The 23128-nt window shown below is 45.3% G+C and overlaps 1 protein-coding gene across 12 annotated transcripts in view; it reads right to left on the bottom strand.

The window, feature by feature from the left end:
- Positions 1-7165, bottom strand: part of UBR5 (ubiquitin protein ligase E3 component n-recognin 5) — an 85813-nt gene extending 78648 nt beyond the window's left edge. For all 12 annotated transcript variants that reach the window (XM_080340639.1, XM_080340644.1, XM_080340649.1 and 9 more), the window contains exon 1: positions 6819-7165. In XM_080340639.1, coding sequence (XP_080196765.1) covers positions 6819-6880 — 62 coding nt within the window. In that variant the 5' untranslated portion in view covers positions 6881-7165. The remainder of the gene's footprint in view (positions 1-6818) is intronic.
- Positions 7166-23128: the final 15963 nt, after the last annotated feature.

Below are 23128 nucleotides of genomic sequence, written 5' to 3'. Positions count from 1 at the left end.
TGCACCAACCTTATGTCATTCTATTCAGTTTTACAGTGCGTTTGAAGTGTTCAGAATAGACAAAATTCATACCTTTTTATCAGTGACATGGTACACATTCTGTCTCAAATGTAACAAAAAAGTTATTTGAACAAAATAGTTAATTTTTCTTGGAGGGGAAGGGTAAGAGAAAAGGACAATGTTGGCTGACCACTTTTCTTAAGTGCAGAAAGCCTTTCAAAAGCAGAGCACAAAGTTTTTTGTTAAAACAGTTCTATGCCAGAAAGAAGAATTAAGATCTGAAACCTGGATAATTATTGCTGTCATGGACTAACCAGTGCTGTGATCATACTCATTTAAACTGACAGGCTTAGAGCTTTGAACAAAATACATGCGTACTTTGAAAATTACATTGGCACACTTATTTCAATATTTTTCTCCTAATTATTCCTCCCAATTTAAAATCCTCCAGCCACAACTAGGCCTTGTCCTCATGTTTTCTCTGGGGCATATACAGATGCCCACTACTGCCATCTTCCCATCTTCTCTGTGAAGTTATTACTAGGAGCCAAATCCTTTATGGACTTCACTGAATTCAAGCCTTAAAAAAAAAAAAGTCTGTGCAACTGAAGAGCACAAGTAGTTCTTATGTACACGGTTTTCTTCTGCATAAGTGGCTGTTGAGATAATGCAGGTACAGACAAAACAGCAGGTTTTACTGGGAACATCTTGCAAATTTAACTTCCTAGATTGTTGTTAGTATAATCACTACAATAAAAGCTACCTTGAAACCCCTTCTTCTTTATGTAACTTTCAAATACATACTACCTTCTATATCATTTAAGTCACAAACAATTAACTGTGCCATAACTGTAAAAAGGCAGCTACAACACACTGCAGAGCTTTGCCAGCCATGCTTAGGTACATCCTTGATAGTATTTTCTTACATGTTAAGTAATTTTTCACATAAATGTAATTGTGTACTGAACAGTTATCTACTTAAACTTTAGACAGTTCAAGAAAAAAGCATCATACCCTTTACATCTATTTTATGGTTTAATTACAAATTTTGTTAAACATTATTTTACAAAAGTATTCTACATGGTAACTATAACATCTAATAAACACACACTATACCAAAATTACCTTAAAAGTAGGCTATTGATTATAGATTTTAACTTTTATCATTAATTAGGACATAAATGTCATTGGCCAATACCTTGCTGTTCTTAGGATTAGAAAAGTTGTTTTCTGATAGCTCTGACATGCACTGCCAACACTAAAATACAGCTATTAATATTTTTGTCCATTAATCTTATTCTATCATTGGTCTAAAAACAAATAATGCCCAAACCACATAGATAATTTGAGAAGGAAATTTGTGCCCCAACTACTGTTTTACTAAATTCCTTGTGACAAGTCACAACTACTCGCAGCCCAGATCACATACACAGTACAGTTTCACATTACAGTAGCCAAAATAAACTTGCTGCTTTCAAAATGGAAGGAACTCAAGCCTGATTGCTCCTCCCTGTTCCTCACTCCCAACTCTCCCTCCTGCAGCACTTCTCAAAATCTCCCCTTATTCATCTGCTCTGATGCTCACCCAACAAGGAGATACACCAGTTCAACTTTCAAATCCACAAAACTGGATTTACTTCTCTTCACCCAGGTTAGCTTCATATTATTTTAGCAAATTAAGTCAGTTTACTGTGGGATCAGGCACTTAAAAGTTAGTGCAAGGTAAGAAGTGGGGAAAAGAAACCTCCCCCCTTCAGAAGAGAGCAATCACTTTGACTTACAACATTTCGGGGAAGTTTAAGCAAGAACATTCACAGACAATTACATACATGCTCTCTAAAAAGCAATGTCTGGGGCACAGCAAACAATTTTAACAAGAAGAGGCCTCTGGCAGAGCAAAATCCAAAAAGGCCTAAACTACTGTCATGTGCCTAAATAACCTTCCACACTCAAACAAATATAAAATAATGCTTATGTATAAGTTCTGATGCTTAATATCCCAAATTATCATCCTTAAATAACAATACTGAAATAAGATCAAATCTTAGTGCACTGCTTCTCCATGTATGAAACCTATAATCTTTTGATGCAACTAAAACATCATATTTTTAAAAGGTGTTTCCAACTTCAAGTCTGATGATCATAATGATGCCATGATAGTCATGCCATTCCCTCACTCTCTTCTAAAAGAAGTCAATTTAAATTTTGCTATGCTTTCAATAAATTAATCCCAAAACCAAAGTCACCACTTCTCCCATGACTAAAGTATCATCAAGCAACTGTAACTCAGGGAACTAAAGTACTACATAAGCAACGGTTTCTCTGTAATTTAACCATCTCCTCCTGTTTGAGATAGCCTAACTTCACTCTTGCTGAAGTAGATTAGGAAATGGTTTAAAGTGCATCAAAATAAATAGACCACTTGAGCTGAAAGTACTGTATTGTCTGCACACAACTTGCCAGTTTTGTGTTTAGAAACAAGTCTATTAATCCTTTCTTCCCCCCCAAATTCGATCAGCAATGCAGATTACATGCAAGTAACACCAGGGAAGTTCACACTGGGGATGCCTCCTTCAGCACAAGAGGACAGGCACTCTCCCAGCGCGCCTGCAGACACAGTGCGGCAGTTCAGGGCTGAGCACCGGCGTTATCAGCAGCTCCCTCTCCATGCACGGCTCCAGCAGACATCTGGGGCCAGGACACCAGCTCCACATCCCTGCTGGCTCCCTGCACACAATCATACCACACCCTACGCCGGCTCCTTCCAGAAACATCTGCTTGGTATTTTTAACAGATTTGCTCATCAGTAAATGCAATGTTGGGGTAAGAAAATCTGCCAGAGTAGCAGCCAACACATCCACTGATCACTTGGCTGTTACCTCGAAATAATGTTTGCATGTACAAAAGCTATGAGATACACAGGCACAGACTAACAGGCTATGTTCTTGCTAGGTACTTTTTTCCACAGAAATTGATTATCGGAGGGTGCAAACAATGCAGGCAACATATAGTACAGAAGTTAATTTTTCAGTGCAGACATGGCCTAAAGTAAGTAACATTCAAATAACAGATAAAAGCATTGAAGATATTATTAAGGAAAACAAACGTAAAAGCAAGATAATCCTTTCTTCCCTTGGCTGATTGTATATACACACTGAAGCTTCGAACAAACTTTTCTTGGTCACATTTCTCACAGTAAACTCTTTGAAACAAGTAAACTTACACACCGCTTCCTAACGCTCATTTTAAATTCAGAATATCTTCCATTTAACCAAATTCATTACATATCATTTTCAAGAGGAGAGAAAAAAAGCACATTAACATTGCATCAATGACCACTTCAAAAATGGTATCTTAGCCTATGCTAGGCCATACATAGCTTAGCTGACAAGAATTTGCTTAGCATAAGGTAAAAACAAAGGCAAAGCCTTGAAATGAATCCTGTCTCTGAAGGTTAGTTCATGTACAGTAAGCCACTCACAGAAGGTAAAAGACTCCTCATTCTACAGAGTAGCAAGTTAAACTGCTCCTGTGAGGTTTCGTAACAGCCAAGAAATGGTTATTTGTCATGGTTACACCCACTTCCTAACCCGATATAAAATTTAAAAATATATTAAGTAGAATGTACTAAGATTGACCTATCTATGAAATTGCGTGTCAAACTTCCGTCACAAAGCACAAAGTCTCCAACCCTGAAACTCACACAAAACGGGTGAATAATAACAAAATATATCTAACACCCACTGCAGCAGAAGCTGGGCATCTCTTTTCAAAAAATAAAGCCATTTGTTAGCTAAATCCCAAATACTTTATGGAGTTGTTTCTCAAACTGCAGGCCATGCCAATTTTTTTTCCTGTTAAACTTTTCAAATTCAGCTTGCAGAGAACGAAGTGCTTGGGAGAAAAATTGCAAGCCAACACTGCTTCAACTTGAGCGATGTCTAAAAACTACCATCAAGGTACAACGTTAACTAGCGTTTTTGAAAATAGTAGTTAAGAAGTACTTTCAGATGATAAGTAGGCATGTTCAGGGGTCTTCCCAATTATTTCTAGTTCTATAGTTACTTTTTCCTTTTTTTCTTCAAAGTGTTTCACCATTCTCTGAGTCGCTGCATGAATAAGAGGGAAAACAAATCACACAGAAAATCTGAAAAACACTGTAAAAGAGAATGACACAAACTGCACCAAAACAAACTGGAAAAAAACCTGCCTCCTCACCTTTTGGAGACTGCTTAACAGCAGAGCAATACTTCAGGAGAAGGATGCTTTCCTAATACACTTACCCCCTTCACACATCTACACTGATTATTAAGCTTAATGTATAAAATACTTGATTATAAAAATACAAAACTGTCATGCAACCTGAACACACAGGGATTGCATTGATAAACCCCATGTGTTTTAAAATGTGATCACTCCATAGATGCACAGATCCATTACTGAAAGCAATACAACTGATCATGTTCTACGTACACTACAAATGAAAGCACACCATGCAGAATTACAGGCCCAAGAATCAGATTTTGAGAAGCAATTATCAATCTGAATGCAGACACGAAAAAACTAACTTGGGCTACTGACCACTGTCTGCAGCGCAGACTCAAAAAAAGCCTATAGAGCATACAAGGGCAAAGAAACATCAGAGAGAGATATGCTCAAAAATCCCAACTTTTGTGAGCAAGTATATGAGAATTTATTAAGCTATCTAGAGCCTGATCTATATTGACAGAACAGTAATAAGCAGCAATGCTACTGATGAAATTGAACTGGCATTTCTAGCACATATGTGTGTGCCTCAGCCCTACTGATGAATCATTCTGATTTCACTGCATTACAAGTTCTGATATACAGCTATCACACTTCCAGTAAAATTATATTTCTGAAGTGGAAATTTATGACTTGCAGCTCAGATCAAGGAGCCACTTGATTTTTCAGCATAAGTCACTACTTAATAGCACTTCTGCAGTTTTCTCCATATATTAATTACCACACATTATGAAGCTTCCTGTATCAAACAGAAGTTGTAAGAGCTGCTGCTACGGTAAGAAGTGAAAAAAAAAATTAGGAAGCATTATGAAGACTGAAGGGGCATCACATTTAACATCAATAAGCCAACAAAGCAGGTGACACTAAAGAAAAAACAGATGAGCTCTCTCTGAGCAAAGTGTGATAATTGCATGCTAAATGTTTTCTAGGGGCCTATCAACATTAAAAAAACCCACACACCACACTACACTGGGACCCTTTCAAGTTCAAAGTCCTAGATATCCTAAATCGAAACAGTGCAATGAAGAAGCTGAAGAACTCCTAGTACAGCATCACCTCTCTGTCTGCCACTCTAAAGAAAGATGATGTGTGCCAAATTTGAATGTATTACTGTGGAGAAAGCCAGTCAATCCCTCTGGAATGGGTATGCCTCCTAGAAAGCAGGATCCTGTAAAATGTATTATCAGGTTAAGGGACAAAATATACTCCACACTAACAGACTTCAGGTTTCAGACCCACTTTATACTAGAAGTTTCTATTCTCTGTTAAGGGCATGGATGATGTAGTCGGCAGAAAATTTAACTTTACAATGACCTATTTTCCTCATCATGAGCCCTCAAACCTCAGCTGTTTTTTAACAGAGGCATGTTCAGCAAAGAGTGGTCTAGGAAAAGGGACCTAACTACAAACAACAGTGAAGTGAGCTGTACCCTGACCTGCTCTGAAACCTTGTAAGATCAAAACTAGACGAATATAGCCAAGAGCCCATACTTTTTAAGACTTATAAATATTTAGCTATTTAGAAAAGTTAAATAGCATTTGTCTATAGTGTAAAAATATATGTAGTTTCCTATCCAGTGATGATTAAAGACCTCAGTTTGCTCACACAAATTTATAAGAAACTAAAGATGAATAATTACACATTTCTTAGGAATTTCTACATAAAAGAGCACAAGTAAAACTTTAAAGCTATAATACATACCATTAGTAATTGCTACAAGAGAAATATTTGACAGCCAGAGTGCTCAGATATACATCAAGCAGAGAAAAAAATTTGGTTATTTTCTCCCAAGCACTCTAGTTCACCCTCGGCCTGCAATTTCTCTTCCCCAATCCAACATAAAGTTAGCTACGAGGCTTCCACGCAGACTGCACTCCTATAATAGCTGTCATTCCTCCGCCAGCCAAGCCGCACACAATCGGCAGTCCGGAGGTCGGGCCTCCTTTTTATTTAACAGAATGCGTGCACGAAGGGGACGGCAGAGCACAGTGGCGGTACGTGCGCGTGTAACGTCCCCGCCGCGCGGCTCCTTTATCCTCGCTCCCGTCATTCTCTCACACACCGCGATCCCCATCCGCATTGTCTGCCTCGCTCCGGGTCTGATTAATATGGACACATGCTCGCTCCTCCTCGTCCTCGATCCCGGGGAACCCACTTCCTCGGGCAGACGCCGGGACTCCCCTGCCAGGCCGGAGTCCCAGCCGGGGCCGGGAAGGGGCGGCCGGGCCGCGGCGAAGGTCACGGCCGCCCACCCCCGCTCCCCCGGGGGGCAAAGTTTACGGCGGAGGCGGCCCGGAGAGACCGGGTGCGTGCGGCGCGGCCCGCACCGCTCCTCGGCCCGGTCCCCGCGAGAGGAAGCGCCGGGGCCCTGCGGCTCCGCGGTGCGGCGGCGGGGCTGTCAGGACGTCTCCCGCGGCCGACGCTGCCCGCTCCCCCGGGGCTCTCCCGGGGCGCCCCCGCCGCCACCAGCCCCTCCCCTCACCCACAGGGGCCCGACCCCTCCAGGCCCGCCCCTCCCCTCCGCCCCCCCGCCGCACGGCCTGCCCCTCACCGGTCATTGAGCTGGTCCTCGGTGCCCGGCAGCGGGTGCACCACGAAGTGGATCGAGGTCATGTTCCGCGCCGCCGCCGCTGCCCCCCCCGGCGGAGGGAGGCGGGCGGGCGGGGGCCGGGCACACAATGGGGGCGGGGGGGGCGGCGGGGGAGGGGGCGCTCGGCCTCCGACCCTCCCCCGGGGCTGCTCGTGGCCACCGGCGGAGTCCTCAGCTCACCCGCCGCGGCGCAGAGCGCGAGGAAGAAGGAGCCCGCCGCAACGGCGCCGGGAGGAGTCTCAGCCCGCACCGCACTCACACACGCGCCGCCATCTTAACTTCCAGCGGCCCCTTCTCCCTCCCTCCGTGCGCCGCGCCGGGGAGGGCGGGGCGCCGGCGCGCGGCCGCGATGTAAACCTCGCGCTGACTGGCGCGCGCGCCGCCGCGCGGCGCCCCTTCACTAAGCGCGCCGCCGATTGGTCGAGGAGGCCCCGCGGAGCGCGGTGACGTCATGCACCAGGGACGTAAAAGACCACGTGCCCCCCACAGCGACTCCCTGGCGGTTAGGCGGGGGCGGGGCGGTGCACGCGCGGGGCTCCCTGAGGCGGCGGCTGGAGCCCCTGGGCCCGGGCGGGCCTCGCCGCTTTCCCTCGGCTGCTGCCGGGCCGGCTCTTAGGCTGCCGACCCGGCCGCGGCGCTGGGAGAGCTTTCCAGGCACAGGCCGCAACATGCCGGCCCGTTCCGCCGGCCTTTTCCGCGCCGCGGCCTTCCCGGGGCGGCGCAGGTCGAGCGGCTCCCCGTGAGCGGCGCGTGCCTGGGTTGGCTGTCCCCGCCGGGTCCCTGCGCCGCCTGGGGCTGCGACCGGGAGCGGCGCGAGGCGAGGCCCGCCGCGGCGGCTCCGGGGCTGCAGGGGAGGGAGCAGTGTGCCGGGCCTGGGGCAGCCCCAGCGGGCCGCGGCCGGGCCTTTCCGCCTGGTGCCCGGCAGGCCGCAGGTGCGCTTCACGTGCGCGGCCCTTTACCACCTGCTCTCCAGAGCCGTCTGCGACCAACAGCCAGGGTTATCCACCCTTTTTCGATAAGATTGATGGTGTATCAGCATAAAAATTTGTATCCCAAGCAGATTAGGCTGGCTGCGCACACTCCTTGCAAACAGGGTTTATCTGTACTCTCCCAAGAGAGCTTACTTTGCAAATGGAGTTGTTTTTTAACAAATTAACGTCTCAATTTGCTGAAAAGTGAGCAAAAAAGTCAATAAACTAGCCATTTGTTTCTATAGAAACTAACACCTTGGCTGGGATTGTACCAGGCTTTGATTTTTATTTTTTCTTTCTGGAATTTGCTGCTTTTGTAGCCTGCTCTTGCTTATATTCAGGAAATCAGGAGTTTAAAAAACTGGATTGGAATTTTTGATCATGAACTTTTAAAAATTTCAGTTTGTGCCTCCACTGTCATATCTAAGGAATTTTGCAACTTCCCATGCTCCATTCTGTTTTCTTCCCTGGCTCTTTCTCCAGTACAGCCAAAAGGAGCTAATCCAAGAAACAGCTGATGTCACTGCTTGCAACGCAAAGATTTGGGGAGTTTTTGAAGTTCTTTGTCAATACAACTGTCATTAGCATTAGGAAATGTGGTAAAGAGAAGAAATATTCAGTTGGTGTGTTCCAGGTTTCTTACTTTTAGACACTGTTTCCCCATATGTTCTGTTCTCAAGCGACAGTGTTTGTCAAATAGATTCAAGAATACAAATAAGTAATTTAGCCTATCCTAGAATGAAAATTTTAACAGGTTTCTGGAAATACAGAAGGCATGGAAGGGGACATTCTGTTTGATAGTAACACAGTGAAGCAGCTGTGCTTCTAAAAGTGAGTAGATCCATTATTTGCTTTTTTCCCCTCTTCTAGGACACAGCTAAGAGTTTTTGGATTATTTAGTTCTGCATTTGGTTGTACCAAAGTTTGTTAGTTTTGTTCTGCCTTTTTTTAAAATTCTTGAACATGAGCCTCTGCTTTGCCTGAAAACATTTGTTGTTTATTGCAGTGAGAGTTTCTTCTAAGCTGTCTTGACCTCCGTCATTTTATCTGAATCACTTGCCTGTTTTGATATTCACCTGAAAAGCCTTGTATCTCAATTTTATTATTTTTTCCAGATAGAAAATGAATGCCTTTGACAGTCTTTTCCATTGAACTGTAGGAAAATGGGTCACATTAACTCCTGCAGTATCACAGAACCATAGAATGTTGGGTATTGGAAGGGACCTCAAAAGATCATCAAGTCCAATCCCTCTGCCAGAGCAGGAACACCTAGATGAGGTTACACAGGAATGTGTCCAGGTGGGTTTTGAGTGTCTCCAGAGTAGGAGACTCCACAACCCCCTGGGCAGCCTGTTCCAGTGTCTGTCACCCTCACTGAGAAGAAGTTTCTTCTCAAATTTAAGTGGAACCTCTTGTGTTTCAGTTTGAACCCATTACCCCTTGTCCTGCTGTTGGTTGTTACCGAGAAGAGCCTGGCTCCATCCTCCTGACACTCACCCTTTATATGTTTGTAAACGTTGATAAGGTCACCCCTCAGTCTCCTCCAAGCTAAAGAGACCCAGCTCCCTCAGCCTTTCCTCATAAGGGAGCTAGATGCTCCACTCCCTTAATCATCTTCATGGTTCTGCACTGGACTCTCTCCAGCAGTTCCCTGTCCTTCTTGAACTGAGGGGCCCAGAACTGGACACAATATTCCAGATGTGGTCTCACCAGGGCAGAGTAGAGGGGCAGGAGAACCTCTCTCAACCTACTAACCACCCCCCTTCTAATACACCCCAGGATGCCATTGGCCCTCTTGGCCACAAGGGCACAGTGCTGGCTCGTGGTCATCCTGCTGTCCACCCGGGCCCCCAGGTCCCTTTCCCCTATGCTACTCTCTAGTAGGTCATTCCCCAACTTATACTGGAACCTGTTCCTACAGTTCTTGCCCAGATGCAGGACTCTACACTTGCCCTGGTTATATTTCATTAAATTTTTTCCCTACCCAACTCTCCAGCCTGTCCGGGTCTCGCTGGATGGCAGCACAGCCTTCTGGCGTGTCAGCCACTCCTCCCAGCTTGGTGTCATCAGCAAACTTGCTGATAGTACACTCTATACCCTCATCCAAATCATTGATGAGTATATTGAATAATACAGGCCCCAGTACTGACCCTTGAGGCACTCCACTAGATACAGGCCTCCAACTGGACTCTGCCCCATTGACCACGACTCTCTGTCTTCTCTCCTTCAGCCAGTTCACAGTCCGTCTCACTACCCGATCGTCCAGACCGCACTCCCTGAGTTTAGCTGTAAGGATGCTATGGGAGACTGTCAAATGCTTTACTGCAATCAAGGTAGACCACATCCACCGCTCTACCATCATCCATCCACCTCGTTATGTCCTCATAAAAGACTATGAGGTTGGTCAAACATGACTTCCCCTTGGTGAAGCCGTGTTGATTGCCCTAATGACCCTCTTATCTTTGGTATGCTTTGAGATGGCACCGAGAATAAGTTGTTCCATCAGTTTCCCAGGGATGGAGGTGAGGCTGACCAGTCTGTAGTTGCCCGGGTCCTCCTTCTTGCCATTTTTGAAGACTGGAGTGACATTTGCTTTCCTCCAGTCCTCAGGCACCTCTCCCATTTCCCAAGACTTGGCAAAGATGATGGAGAGTGGTCCAGCCATGACCTCAGCCAGCTGCCTCAGCACCCACGGGTGCATCCCATCCGGACCCACGGATTTATAGATGTCCAGATTGCCTAATTGCTCCCTAACCCAGTTCTCATCAACCGAGGCAAACTCCTCCATTGTCCCAACTTCCTATGAGGTCTCAGCAGTACGGGGCTTCTCAGGACAGCCTCCGGCAGAGTAGACAAAGAAGGCGTTCAGTAACTCTACCTTCTCTGTATCTTCTGTCACCAGGGCACCCACCTCATTCATCAGTGGGCCTACATTGCCTCAGTAGCTTTGTTGCATCCTTGGGAATGCTTTCAAGAATTTTTGGTAGGGTTTGGTAAGCTCCAAGTATTTTTGTTTGCTCTCAGGATCAGTATTTAGTTCTCCAAAGCATTTACATTTACAAATAACATGACTTGTTCATTGGAGTTCTTTTAAGGGCTAGGCATAAGGAAGAGATTTCCGTTACCCTCATCCTTCCACTCTTGACACACAAGCTTTAAAAGTTAGTAGGTTTTGGAAACCTCTTAGATAAAAGACAGGAGAAGAGCTGGAAAAGCCCAAAGGGGGCACAAGTCTGTTAGGGCTCAGCAGTCAGCTGCTGGCAGTTCCAAGTAATCCTTTTCTGTAGCTTTATTTACATTATGACTGCACCCCAGTTGTAGCCGTTGCCTATGGCTGTGCCAGTGCAAACACTCAGCATAAGCAAAAATGAAAAAAAAATTGATTCCACTGGAACTTGTGCTTGGAGCCAGGATAAACTTGAGTAGTGCAAATATCAGCTTTCGTTCATACCGGGAGTTTATACTGCTGTCTAAAACGGCAACTAAGCCTAAGTGTAGATGAGAGCACACAAAACCATGTGTTCAATTGATGATGTTGTTACTCTGACAGGAGTTTGTAACATGGTGGAACTTCCAGTGCACTGTCAGGAACACCTGTACTTCTCTAACAAGGATGCAAGGCTGCATCTTGCTGGTTGGATTTTGGAGTACCAGTAACATGTTGAATGCCTGTCGTGTCCACTGATGCATTTCTTAGGAGATAATCACACAGGTAACAGAGTTTGGCGATCCTTTATTTATCTGAAATGACTCCAAATAGACCTGCTTTTTGATAGTAGAACCACTCATTCTTACAACTTCTGTTTTCTAAGAACTCTAAAATAAAATACTTTTTATAAGTCCTTTGTATTGTGTTAAGTCTGTTGGATTACAACATCCAGTACTGAAATAATATTTAAAAATTAATGTTTACAAAACCATGAAAAAAATCAAGAACCAAACACAATTTTATTTCTTTAAGAAATGGATCTTTAAGACAGGACTTCTGTCTTGGCCCAAGAAATTTAGTTCCCTGTCTTGCACAACTCCTTGGTGTATAGATGGTGCTATTTTTGGGCCTACTGATAAAGCAGCAGCTTCCTTATGAAGGTGCAGCTATAAATACACCAACACCCAACTAGCAGAACAAGTTCCTTGTTGGTATATTTGTCTGTGTGAGAGTTTTTGCCAGCTTGGAAATACCATAAAAAAAATACCTCCCGTAGGATCATTGCTGTTGTGTCTGGAATTGAGTTTTGATCAGAGTATTTCATGAAGTTTTCAGACTGGTAGAAGCACATGAGTTGGAAGGAACCTCTGGGGGTCATCTCATCCAGCTTCCTGCTCCACAAATGTCCAGTTCTAGTATGTCAGGAACTTTCCCATTGGAAACAGCTTCTGAGTAATGTGCAGTGGGACAGAGTCATTCTCGCTAAACTCACTTGGCAGCTGCAGACCTGGTAGTTTGCAGAGAGGTCTGTTGGTCCTCCAGACAAGGGACCTGCTGGAGATGGGAGAGTTTGGGTAGAGGGTCTGCAAGGGACTGTGGGTGCACCAGGGGCAGTGGTGCCTGCGGCTGTTGGGGAAGAGGCCCCGAGCAAACGTAAAGGCCTCAGGCAGCTAAGGAGAGGCCAAGTAAGTACTTTCCAGGCTGTTAACTCCAGATGTCAAGAGAGATGACATCAGGCTGGCAGCATAAGATTGTATTTTGCTGTGGAAGAAATGAGGCCAGCATTCTTGGAAATGTCAACAAGAATGCTGTGCAGAAAACTGCAGCTTCTAGATTATTCCCAAAGCTGAGCAAAAGTTCCTATAGTGAGCACCAAAGTGCATTGCAAAGGAAGAAATTTTGCTTCCAGCAGCTTGTGCCACAAACTGAAGCAAAGCACGGCCTTGCTACTTCTTGCTCTCTGTCTGCGTAGGTATGGCGTAAGAGGAGCTTGTTTGGGGCTGGGAACATCAGGTTTTTAAACCACATCCACGTGTTTTGCAACACAAGTACATGGATAGTTTGCAACTGAACACCAGAAATCAGACAATTCCAGCAGAGGAGGATCGCACTGCCAGCCATTTGCTTTCTGCTGTCCTGGGCTACATTTCGTCGTGCTCATATCCCAGGTTGTTATAGCCTGTTTTTTATATACATTGCTTATTTATGACAGCTGAAACTTCATCTTGATGCCAGATATTAAGTGTTTATAGTCTCTTGTTGTTTAACTTGTACCTGGCTGTCAAGTGAAGAAGAGGTCACTGTAATAGAAAAATCATTTGTCTTGTGCACAAAATGACACTGGTCTTTAAGAGATATTGTTTAAGGCCACAAAAGGACAGGTAGCTTTGTAAGGTCCAGAGCTGATGAAAACATATTTCCCACGGATTTTTTTCTTACGGTGGGTGCTTCGGTGTCTAACAGTGCACACACCATTTTTTTCTGCCCTGTGGATTCTCCAATGACTAAAAAAGATTGAGTTGTGCTGCAGTCTCTCCCTTAGCTGCAGTACTAATTGGTTCTTCTGCCTCCTCTCTGATGCTTGGGTCAATTAAGCCAAGAGAGACCTCTGAGATGAGAACCTTGTGTGAAAATTTTGCCAAAAGAGACTCAGATGTTCAGAAGTTAATATAGTGAGCTAGACGCTTTGACACACAGCCTGCCGATACAACACTTGCTATCACACACGGACTGAAACGTACCCGTTTAAAATCAGACAATACTGCAGGTATCTGATCTCCCTTCTTCTTTCTTGTTTGATCTGCTTGGCATTTCGTTTCCCTGGCTCTGCAGTGAAGGACTCCTGCATTAGAAATTAGGAATCTGCGTCTGTTTCTCCTTTGGAATACAGTCAGGGTAACTTTCTTCTGTTTAGGGGAGTCAGCATAGTATGCCTGGGATCAAGGTGAGGTCTCTGCCCCTCAACTCAGTGGAGTTTGTAGATTCACTTGTATCTGGCTGATTGAGATTTAGTTTGGGCAGATGCCTCGCTTCACATTGCTCCTCAGCCCTGTTGTAGCCCTTTACTCGCATCCTTGTTTTCCAGGTGCCACAGAGACCCTTCTGAACACCTTCTTCTGATTAGGCATCCAGGGCATCTCTTCTTGACCAGGGGCAACCACAAAGTTTAAGTGTTGGCTTTTGTATGTGTAGACCAGCCCTGGCTGCTGATAAATGAAGCTGAGCATGACAAGAGGAGCTCACCTGGCATCCCGGGCACTGTGCAGGAGCTGAACGTCCTGGGAACAGAGGCTGTGGACAGCCACCTAGTGCAACCGTCCCTGGAATGCAGTGTGGGCAGAACTCACGTGCACAGTGTAGGTGGTGAGTGTATCTCTGAGGCTTTGTGTTGGCTGTGTCACCTTGGCAGGTGTTCCTGTGCAGGCAGCTGAAAAGCAGAGTTGTGCTTATTTGCATCAGAGTAGCTTCCTGTAAGTTCCTGGTAAGGAAATATGGAATTTGCTTGAACTTCAGCAACCTACAAGGTGGGCATGTAGCCCCAGCAGGTTGTCTGGGTTCCCCGTGGAATTGCTTTCTCCTGCTTATCTGTCTGCAGGCTGCCAGGGGAGTTTGGTTGATTAACTTGGAGGAAAAAAAAGTTTATTTCCCTCTTAGTTCCATTTTACTGGGTTAGTTACTCTTGCCTTAACTGTATTTACCTTCAAAAGAGACCGTTTTTAAAAAAAATCACCTTTATAAATTGTGAGGATGAACTGCATTCACAGCAACAGTTCTGTACGGCCGTGATTCATGTACTGTCTTCAGAAATCATTACAGAATAAGCTTGTTGCTGGCAGGGAAAGGAGGGGAGACTTTCCAGGGCAGAAGCAAGTGAATTATTCCATGGACTCCAGTGGGGCCAGCATTTACCTTTCTGTGTAGCTGCCTACTTTTTAGCTGCTGTTCCTCTGCCATCAAATAGCACCTGTCATGGACAGCTATTTATAATACAGAAAGAAATAGGAGATAGTTCTTGCATTTGGTTTTAATTCCACTTGAAAAATTATTAAAATTAAAGAGGAGTCAACTGTAGCGTAAAGCAGCACGTGCTGAGAGCCCAAGCATCTGCAGTGCTGCATTTTGAGGGGATTTGTGTTGGCTGCCTCCAGGTCTGCCTCATGGACTGAACATCCACAGCTTCCCCAGAGATTGTGCAGCGCTTTGGGAGCGCAGGTTTCTGTTTGGTTTCACCCCAAAGGAGTCCAAGTTGTGTGTTCTCAGGTTGCTCCACAATGTGAACTGGAGGGTGGTGAGAGGGAGATGAGTTTTGAGCCCAAACTGCTGCTTTGAACGATAACACAGGCAAACAGAGAGAAAACTGAGCTGCTTGCGAAACAGCTCCAAAGCAGCCTCCATTGACAGCTGGCATTTTAAGCAAACCAGAGGCTGTGTCATTTGAGAAGTGATAAACAGTGGCTGTTCAGGAGAAATTTGGCCTGTGGAGAATGAGTGTACATAGAGGCTGCAAATTTACCGTCCCTTCTGAAGCAGCTCTTCCATGTTTCCTCAGCCAGAGGCTCCCATCACAGATGTACAAGTAGTTTCAAGCACAGCACCCCAGGAGTGAAAACATTCTCATCTCTTGGACCACCCCATTCCCTTTAAATGATGGGCTTTGCTTTCCAGAAAGACCTCACCATTCTGGTAAAAATATTGTGAGCTTTTTTCTTCTTTGTTTCCCCACCACCACCATAAATCACTAAGGACATTTACATAGAACAGGACGTCTGCTTTTTTACTGTTCCTCCATCTCCCTGTAGCATATTCCCAAGCTGAGAACATAATTGCAGTGGGTCGTCACAACTCGTCACAGAAGTGATTAAACATCAAAAAAAATAGATGTTGACTTCATGTGAAAAGAGGCAGATCTAACAGATGAGAGTCCCATGAAATAAAGTTTTAGGATTTTTATGGTGATGGAGCTTCAGTGCTGAAATGGAGAAAAAAATGCCTTGGGGACACTGGTCAATAGGAGATGTAGTTGGGAACTGCTTCGGTAGTTAACATTTAGCTGCAATGAAAGTAATGGAGGAAAGAAAATATGAATAAATAGTCTGGAAGGTCTATTTTGTTCCACTTGGAGTGTAAGAGGACAGGGACATAGTTAACTGATGGATAAACATGTTATTGTAACAGCAATTACAACACTTGTCTGTTGTATAATATATGCCTATGTATGTGTTCATATGAGTATTTATATAGAAAGGTAGGTAGGTAGTTAACATGAAACTGCAGGCAGATTTACAAATATGGAATTACTTGCTACTAACTGAACATAAGGTAGTTTCACTTGCAACGAATGTTGCCTACTGCTATAAATCAAGGTGAGCTGGAGTGTTTGTAAGTTTGTCAGGCTTTAATTATTTGGGCTGAAATGTTTAATGCTGCATAGCTGCCTTTGTCAAATTTTAACAAAATTGTCAAGTAAAAGGTTTAGTTATTGCAAAAGGCAAAGATGAAAAAGATTGCCCTAAGTAATCTTCAAAACATTTGATTGAAAACTGTAGTGCCACTAGATTCTGAAGGAGGGCAGTCAGTGTATTATCACTTGCAGAAAACTTCAAAGTTTGCCTCAATTTGGGTTACGAGAACTGGACAAAAGAAATACTGAATTAAACATGCCAGTTAGAAACTTGTTAGCATTTGGCAGATCCGTTCACTCAAGATTACATAGCTACACTTGTCCTTTTCCCTATACAGCTTGTACAAGCTACCTAGACCCAGCTAGACTTTCCCAAAGCTTTCCTTGATGCAGGACTTCCAGTGGGCAAGAGAGGAGGTGGTGATGAGCCCTCCTGCCCCTCGGCTGCTACTCTGGGCATGGTGACTGCCAGGCACGCTTCCAGGGGAAGCTGGTGTTGAGAGGGAAATGTCTTCTGGTGTCACCGAGCTTTTGCAACTGCAAAGTCAAGAGCACAAGTGCATTGTTTTGGGATGTGCCATTTAGGAATACTGTCAATTTTTGATGCAGAAATTGCAGGTCTTTGCCTGAGGAATGTGCAGACATTTGCAGTACATAAGGCACTAGGGCAGCAGCTCAGGTACACTTCAATTGTAGAGACAGGTGAGTTTCCTATTAAATGCATGTCTTATCCATTTGGCTTCTTATTTCCTAGGATTTATTCTACTGCTCTGATAAACTATGATTTAAAACTGAAGTGCCAGTGCAGGCTAACAGCCCCTTCTGAAACACATCACTGCAAGTAGAAGACACTGTGCTTTGCTTGTGTCTCCCAGGACAAGAGAGAGAAGAGCTGAGAGGTACAGGGCTCAGCCTGCAAAGACCAACTCGCAGGCTGTCAGCTGAATTTGGACTGGGAATCAGACCCAGACAATAAATCCCTGAATTTAGGTGTTTATATCCCACTCTAGTCAATGGAGGTGGGAGCGTGGTTCAGCTGACATGGCATCTATCCTCTGGTGAGCCAAATCCCTTGTTGCAGTGGGAGGTGGGACGCTGAGCTCACAGTGGTGTGTGGACACTTTTGGGTGCACGTGTACTTCCTGGAGGTACACCCGTCCCCAGCGAGGCTGTGCTAATGTCGGGGGTTCATTCTCCAGCTGCTGGCATTGTTTCTCCAGTTGTACGTGAGGGGCGCAGGCTGGACCCCCCTCGCAAAGGCTGGAGCTACTCAGCTCTCTGGATGGTCTGAGCTTGTGAAGACAAGCTGCAGCCCCTCCGTGTGGGGTGCGTGAGCACTTTAGACCTCATTTAAGGCGGGCAAAATGGCACCAGGAAAGAACACTCAAGGCTCTGCCATAAAGAAACAACATTGCTCTGTTAAAATTATTTTTTGCAATCTCAACTGACGAGTTCAGACAAATAGACATAACCAAACCTTCTTAGTGTGTGAAACATTAATATCTACCACTTATTTTTGAAGCTATGTTTTAGATTTTATTTCTGAGACAAAAGAGTAATTTAAAATTATGGAAATGAGCTGCCAAATGCAAGGCATTATGCAGATTTGTGGAGGCAGGCAGCAGAGCGTTAACCCTTGGTGCTGTGGCTCCCTGCGAAGGAAGCGCAGCCACAGCAGCTCTGCCTAAATTCCTTTCAGCCCTTGCACTCTTTAATTCCAGCGCTCCTGTGGCAGGGCCTGTGGTGTGAGGTGAACCCTCCTGCACACCCCATTTACCTGGTGGGTTTAGGCTGATGGGGGAGGTGTGTTTGCTGCAATGTTCATCTCACAGTCCTGCCTGGCACGAGCTTTACCCAAATTCCACCTGAGTGTCCTGGTAAAGAAGAGAATCGTGCCTGTCGTACACTGCTTCATACAAGTTATTTCCAGAGTATTTGAAGTCGCTGTCATGGGAGAACTATTAAATTGCTTTTCAAATGTCAGCAGTGTAGTAACATTTTAGAAACAGTTGACGCTGTCAGCTAGAAGTCCTCCTCACTCTGGGCTGCCTGGTGTACACAAGATGTGGTAGCAGCCTTGCCATTCTGGAGATGAAGGCTATTAAAAGAGCTCCATGTTGTGCTAATTTGTGGGTTCAATAGCTCATTATCTCACCCAGCTATAAAGGTGGTGGGAATAACTCTCAGCCAGGAACAGATGGGTTTTGATAGAAATCCAAGGTCTGATCTGCTCTGGAAGTTTGCCCTGATCTCTGCAACCGGTGCCAAAAGCTCACAGTGTTTGCATTGGGGCAAACAGTGGTGCTGAGCAAGAAATCCAGTGGTTTTTAGCAGTCAAGTACAGCAAATGGCAGGAGCTGGCAGATCCCCAACACACACAAGGGTGTAAGTGCAGCAAATCTCTGATGAAGGTGCCTGATCTTGGGTTAAGATAGTCACAGTGGCAGCCAAGCCTGGGGAGAAAGAGAGAGAGTTCACCCAGGTTGGTTTAGGAAGGGCTGGCTTTGTGCCTCGGCCATGCCTAGGTGGGGTGCCAAAGCCTGTGAATATGGGGTTTGTTCAGCACCAGGTAGGGACAGATCCTGCTGCAGGCAGGAGCAACACGGCGGGACTTAATTCTACATTTCCTCCTGCACTTCAGTTGCTCATGGCTCTGTGAGAGAGCTCACAAGGCAGCGCAGGTGCCAAGGAAAACACCAAGGCACTTGGCATTCCCTTTCCGGTTGCTAAATGAGGAGGGGGGCTAATTTTTTTCCCCTCTGCTATCTTTGAAGAAATATGTATTTGTGTGGTGAATTCCTTCAGTAACAAATAATGTCTCAGTGCTGCTCTAGGAGATGGGGATAATCTGGGTTTCTCTCCTGCGTCCATTTACACCCAAACTCTTTCAAGCTTGCTCTGCTCACCAAATTGCTCCATCACTTCTTTTCTAGTTAAGGGTGTCATTTCAGGCTGACTGTCTGAGCCAGTACAAAATACTGAATAAACACTTCAACATATTCAAAGCTGGATGCTATCAGTGAATTTACAGACCTAAAACCTATGGCCAATTTTAAACTGGATACATATGCGTGCTTATGAAGGTTGGCATGGTTTAGCTACTTTGGTTTTGCTTGTTTTTAACAGCATTTTTGGCTCAAAAATGTGGTGTCTCTCATGTGTTTGGAGTGAGTTGGCCAAAGCACATGATCAACATCTGTTGGTTTCAGATATGCCAGAGAAGCTCAGCAAGAATGTAACAGAGTTGGAGATCAGTGAAAACATTTCTCCTGTGTATTTTTTTTTTTAAAGATGGATTTGGAGTTTTCTTATTGCTTGGCAATTTGAGCAAAAGACTGGTGACCTGGTTAGGGAAAAAAAAAAAAAAGGCAAGAAACCCACCTACATTGTTTTGGGTTTTTGTTAGTTTTGGAGAGAATAACTGACAAGGATATAAATCAGACACTGCTGCTGTACTGTGCTTGCCTTGCCAGCTTAAAAAAACTAAACTAATTTAAATAGGCAGAAATACTGTTTTAAGGTGGCCCACATCTCAAAACAAATCTGAGCACAAAGATGGTGGAAGGAAGTTGCGAGGAAACCTCTCAGTGTGCTGGGCAAGTTTTGCAGCACAGGCACCTGTAGGAGAGTCATCACCACCTGCCGGCCTGGGCGTTTCCCAAACACTGCCCTGTGAAATTGTATAGCCCACATTCATTTCCAGAAATGAAGCATCAGGAAATGCCTCACAGCCCATTTTAAATCAGTGTGGCTTGAGGGGACTGCAAGCTGTTCCCAGGACCACCCCTGAAGACTCAGTGCTCAGGTGCTGTCCACACTAGCGCTGAAGCCCTGACTCCTGTGCTCAGGCAAGGTCTGAGCATACGGCTTTACTAGCACATGCCTGCAGTCATCTTAGGTTCTTAGGAAAGATCCTTGCTTGCTTGGGCTCTAACCTGGCCCATGCTTAGATTTCAACAGGTAACCTTACGCCAGACTAACCCTCTGGGGCAGAGCCACCCCATCTCATCTCTTCTACACTAAGTCTCAGGGTAGCTTTTGCCAGCAGAGATTTCATGCAGGCGTGCTGCTGCCTCAGGCAGTTTCTCTGCAAGGGGGTGCTCCAGAAAGCTGAGGTGAATCAACTGAAAATGTTAAAGCGTTTGGTCCACAGTTTCAACGTGCACATGCTAAAGCCCCCATTTCTGTGCTGTGTAGCCATAATTGTGATATTGTAATCCTCTTAATACTTTATTTCTTTCCTATGACTACTACATAGCTGAACACAGCTGTTTGTAGAAGGAAACTGGTAGCTGAAATTCGGGGTGTCATCAAGGACACGTTTTTTTCATTTGTCATGAAAGTAATCTGTCAGTCCAACTTATGACTGGCATAAGACAGGTAAATACACCAGGTTTTGCTAGGATTGTTTCCTCAGTAGCTTTTTCCAAAAATGGGTGATGGAGTGACAGCTGCCGTGAGCATGGTGAGCAAAGTAAGCTGGCCATAGTTTAAGAGTCTCAATGAAATTCCCTCAGCCTGGGGATCCCATGATAGTGCAGCACTGGCAAATTCCTGCCTGCCACCACCCTTCCTTGCTGTGTTGTAAAAACCTGCCCAGCACATTCCCCACTCCTCCATGCCCACCTGTCCAGATGACCCATCATGGCTAAAAGCTGTTAGCACTCAGAAGATGGACCCTGGGATCGCCAGTCCTTAAAAAATATGCCATAAATTAAGAGAAACCAGGAATATGTTTTCAGCCTGAGGATGCTCCTTTGAAGAAAGATTCATTTTAAAACAAGGATTCATGACATAGCGAGGAGGCAATCCGGAGAAGATGTGATGCTGATCTGCGAAGCTGATAAGCGAAGTGTGGCTGTTACAGGATTTTCCATTCTGGTTTATCAGATCCCTTGACATTAAAAAAAAGAGAAAGATCCAGTTCTTTAGTCTAACTTTAAAAAAAGCTCTTAGGAAATCCTTTTTTACACAACATATAATTAATGTATGGAGTCAGCCCTGGGTATTCCTTACAGGTTTAAACTAGCTTTGCACTCGATGGTCTAGCAGTGTTCATTAGCTGTGTCCCTGTGTGATGCTGGGGGAAGAAGGGTTCCAAGGCATTCTGTCATGGTGAAAACTCCGTTGTTAATTTAAACAAAACTGTTTTCTTCCGATACAGTTTCTGGAACAGGAACTTTGTGAGAGATACAGCAACATCTGGAGCTTTCCTGGTTCAGAGCGGGTTTTCTGCATTTCGAAAAGGACTGCATACATGCACAGAAAGCATTTCCAGTGCTGTTGGCTGGAGTATAGTTACATCCAGAGTCTCTCAGTTCACGCACTTTGGGACCTGGAAGGCAGCACCCATTTCACCTGCTTTTGCAGTGTGGATACCCACACCTGAGGTGGTTCTTTACAGCCAGTGGGGAGAAACTGGGACCTGAGGGAGTCAGCTGTAGAGATGCTGGTGGGAATGACTCTGCCCTAGGAGCACCTGCCTCCTCCACTGACTGCAGAGGACTTTTAGAGGGGAGTACATGTGTTTGCTGTGGAGGTTTGAAGTGGAGTGAACCTCATCAAGGTGCCTGCATGTTCCAATTGGTGCTGAAGCCGTCATCATTCGCAGCCACTCACTCGTGCCCCTTTGGTAGACACAGTTGCCCTCAGGCAGGGATGTGGTCCTCCCATGAATCATCTCCTCAGCTGCAGGTGTTAATGTGTCACCACGCATCTGTTGGATCCCTGTGTTCACCACCTGGTGCTGGTGCAGAGCTGGACCCGGGCAGGTCCTGCTTGGATGCAGAGCTGCTGAGTAGTGAGGAGAAACAGGAAAGGCAAGTTCAAAGGCAGGTGTGACACAAAGGAAAAGGTGATGGTAGGAACACCAAGCCAGCAGGAACATCAGCTGCACATGGCAGACACAGCTCCATGCAACCCACCTATGTCCACTGGACACCCCATCAAGACATGCTGTGGAAGGACCATATCTCCAGATGGAAATGAGAGAGGGTCTTCTCATCCAGCACAGGCAGGACTGTTAGAGGCAGGGCACCAGAGCGAACCTAACCCACTATCGTCACCACAACGTCTATGTGTATAGGTAATTGCCTCTTCCAAAGCAGCAGCCCTGACAGACCTGAGCCTGGGAGGTGCAGAGCATCTCCCACTCTGCCTGACGTGTGTGGGCCATGTCAAAGATCGGTGCTTCTGAGACAGGGTGTGATCATTGCAGTTCATCAAAGGACAGGCTTAATTTTAAACTCCTCAGTCATACGAGAAGTTACTGTCAGACCCTGTGTCACACCTTAGCAGTGCTGCCAAGGGAGGAGGGGGAGAATTGAAATTTTATGCAGTGGCATATGGAAGGATTTAGAATTAATCTAAAATGAAGATGATGAGAGAAATGGTTTTGTCTGGTCTTTGGTCCCTTTTACAAATAGAAACCCCTGGATGTGGTTAGAAAAGGCTCATGCTGTGGGCAGGAGTTTTTGAAAACACCGCTGACTGGAAGCACTTGCAGTCCGATTTGTGCATTTTTCCAGTCTGTTTTGTAATACGACTGAATTACTGCTCCCACTTTATAAGAGATACTTCGCAGGTTCCTTTGGAGAGGAGGCCAAGCTCCAGGTCTAACTATTTTTGCTCTTGAAGAATAATTTTTCCAGTTTGCATTCTTAAACCATTTAATTTGATAATTACCCGCAGAGGATGAAAATCAATTCAAACAGATCTTGGATAATAATACTTCACAGAGATGTCTTGTGCGCTTCCCCCTCCACATGCGGCTGCAGGTCAGTGACATGTTCAACTGTGCTGCCATAGCTGCTCTGGAGCTCCAGCCCACTTTGGTAAGAGCCTTTGCAGCTTCATGCACCCTGGAGAAGTTTACTTGTAGTTTCAGAACTGGCTTCTTTTGGGGTTGATTAACTTTTTGTGCCCAGGCATCCCTCAAATTGGGAGCCAGCCATGGAAAAAAGAAAAAAGG

This window comes from Nesoenas mayeri (genome assembly GCF_963082525.1).
Source record: "Nesoenas mayeri genome assembly, chromosome: 2".
Taxonomy (NCBI): Eukaryota; Metazoa; Chordata; class Aves; order Columbiformes; family Columbidae; genus Nesoenas; species Nesoenas mayeri.
Note: the sequence above shows the minus strand (reverse complement) of the source record. Positions and strands in the feature narration are given on the sequence as shown.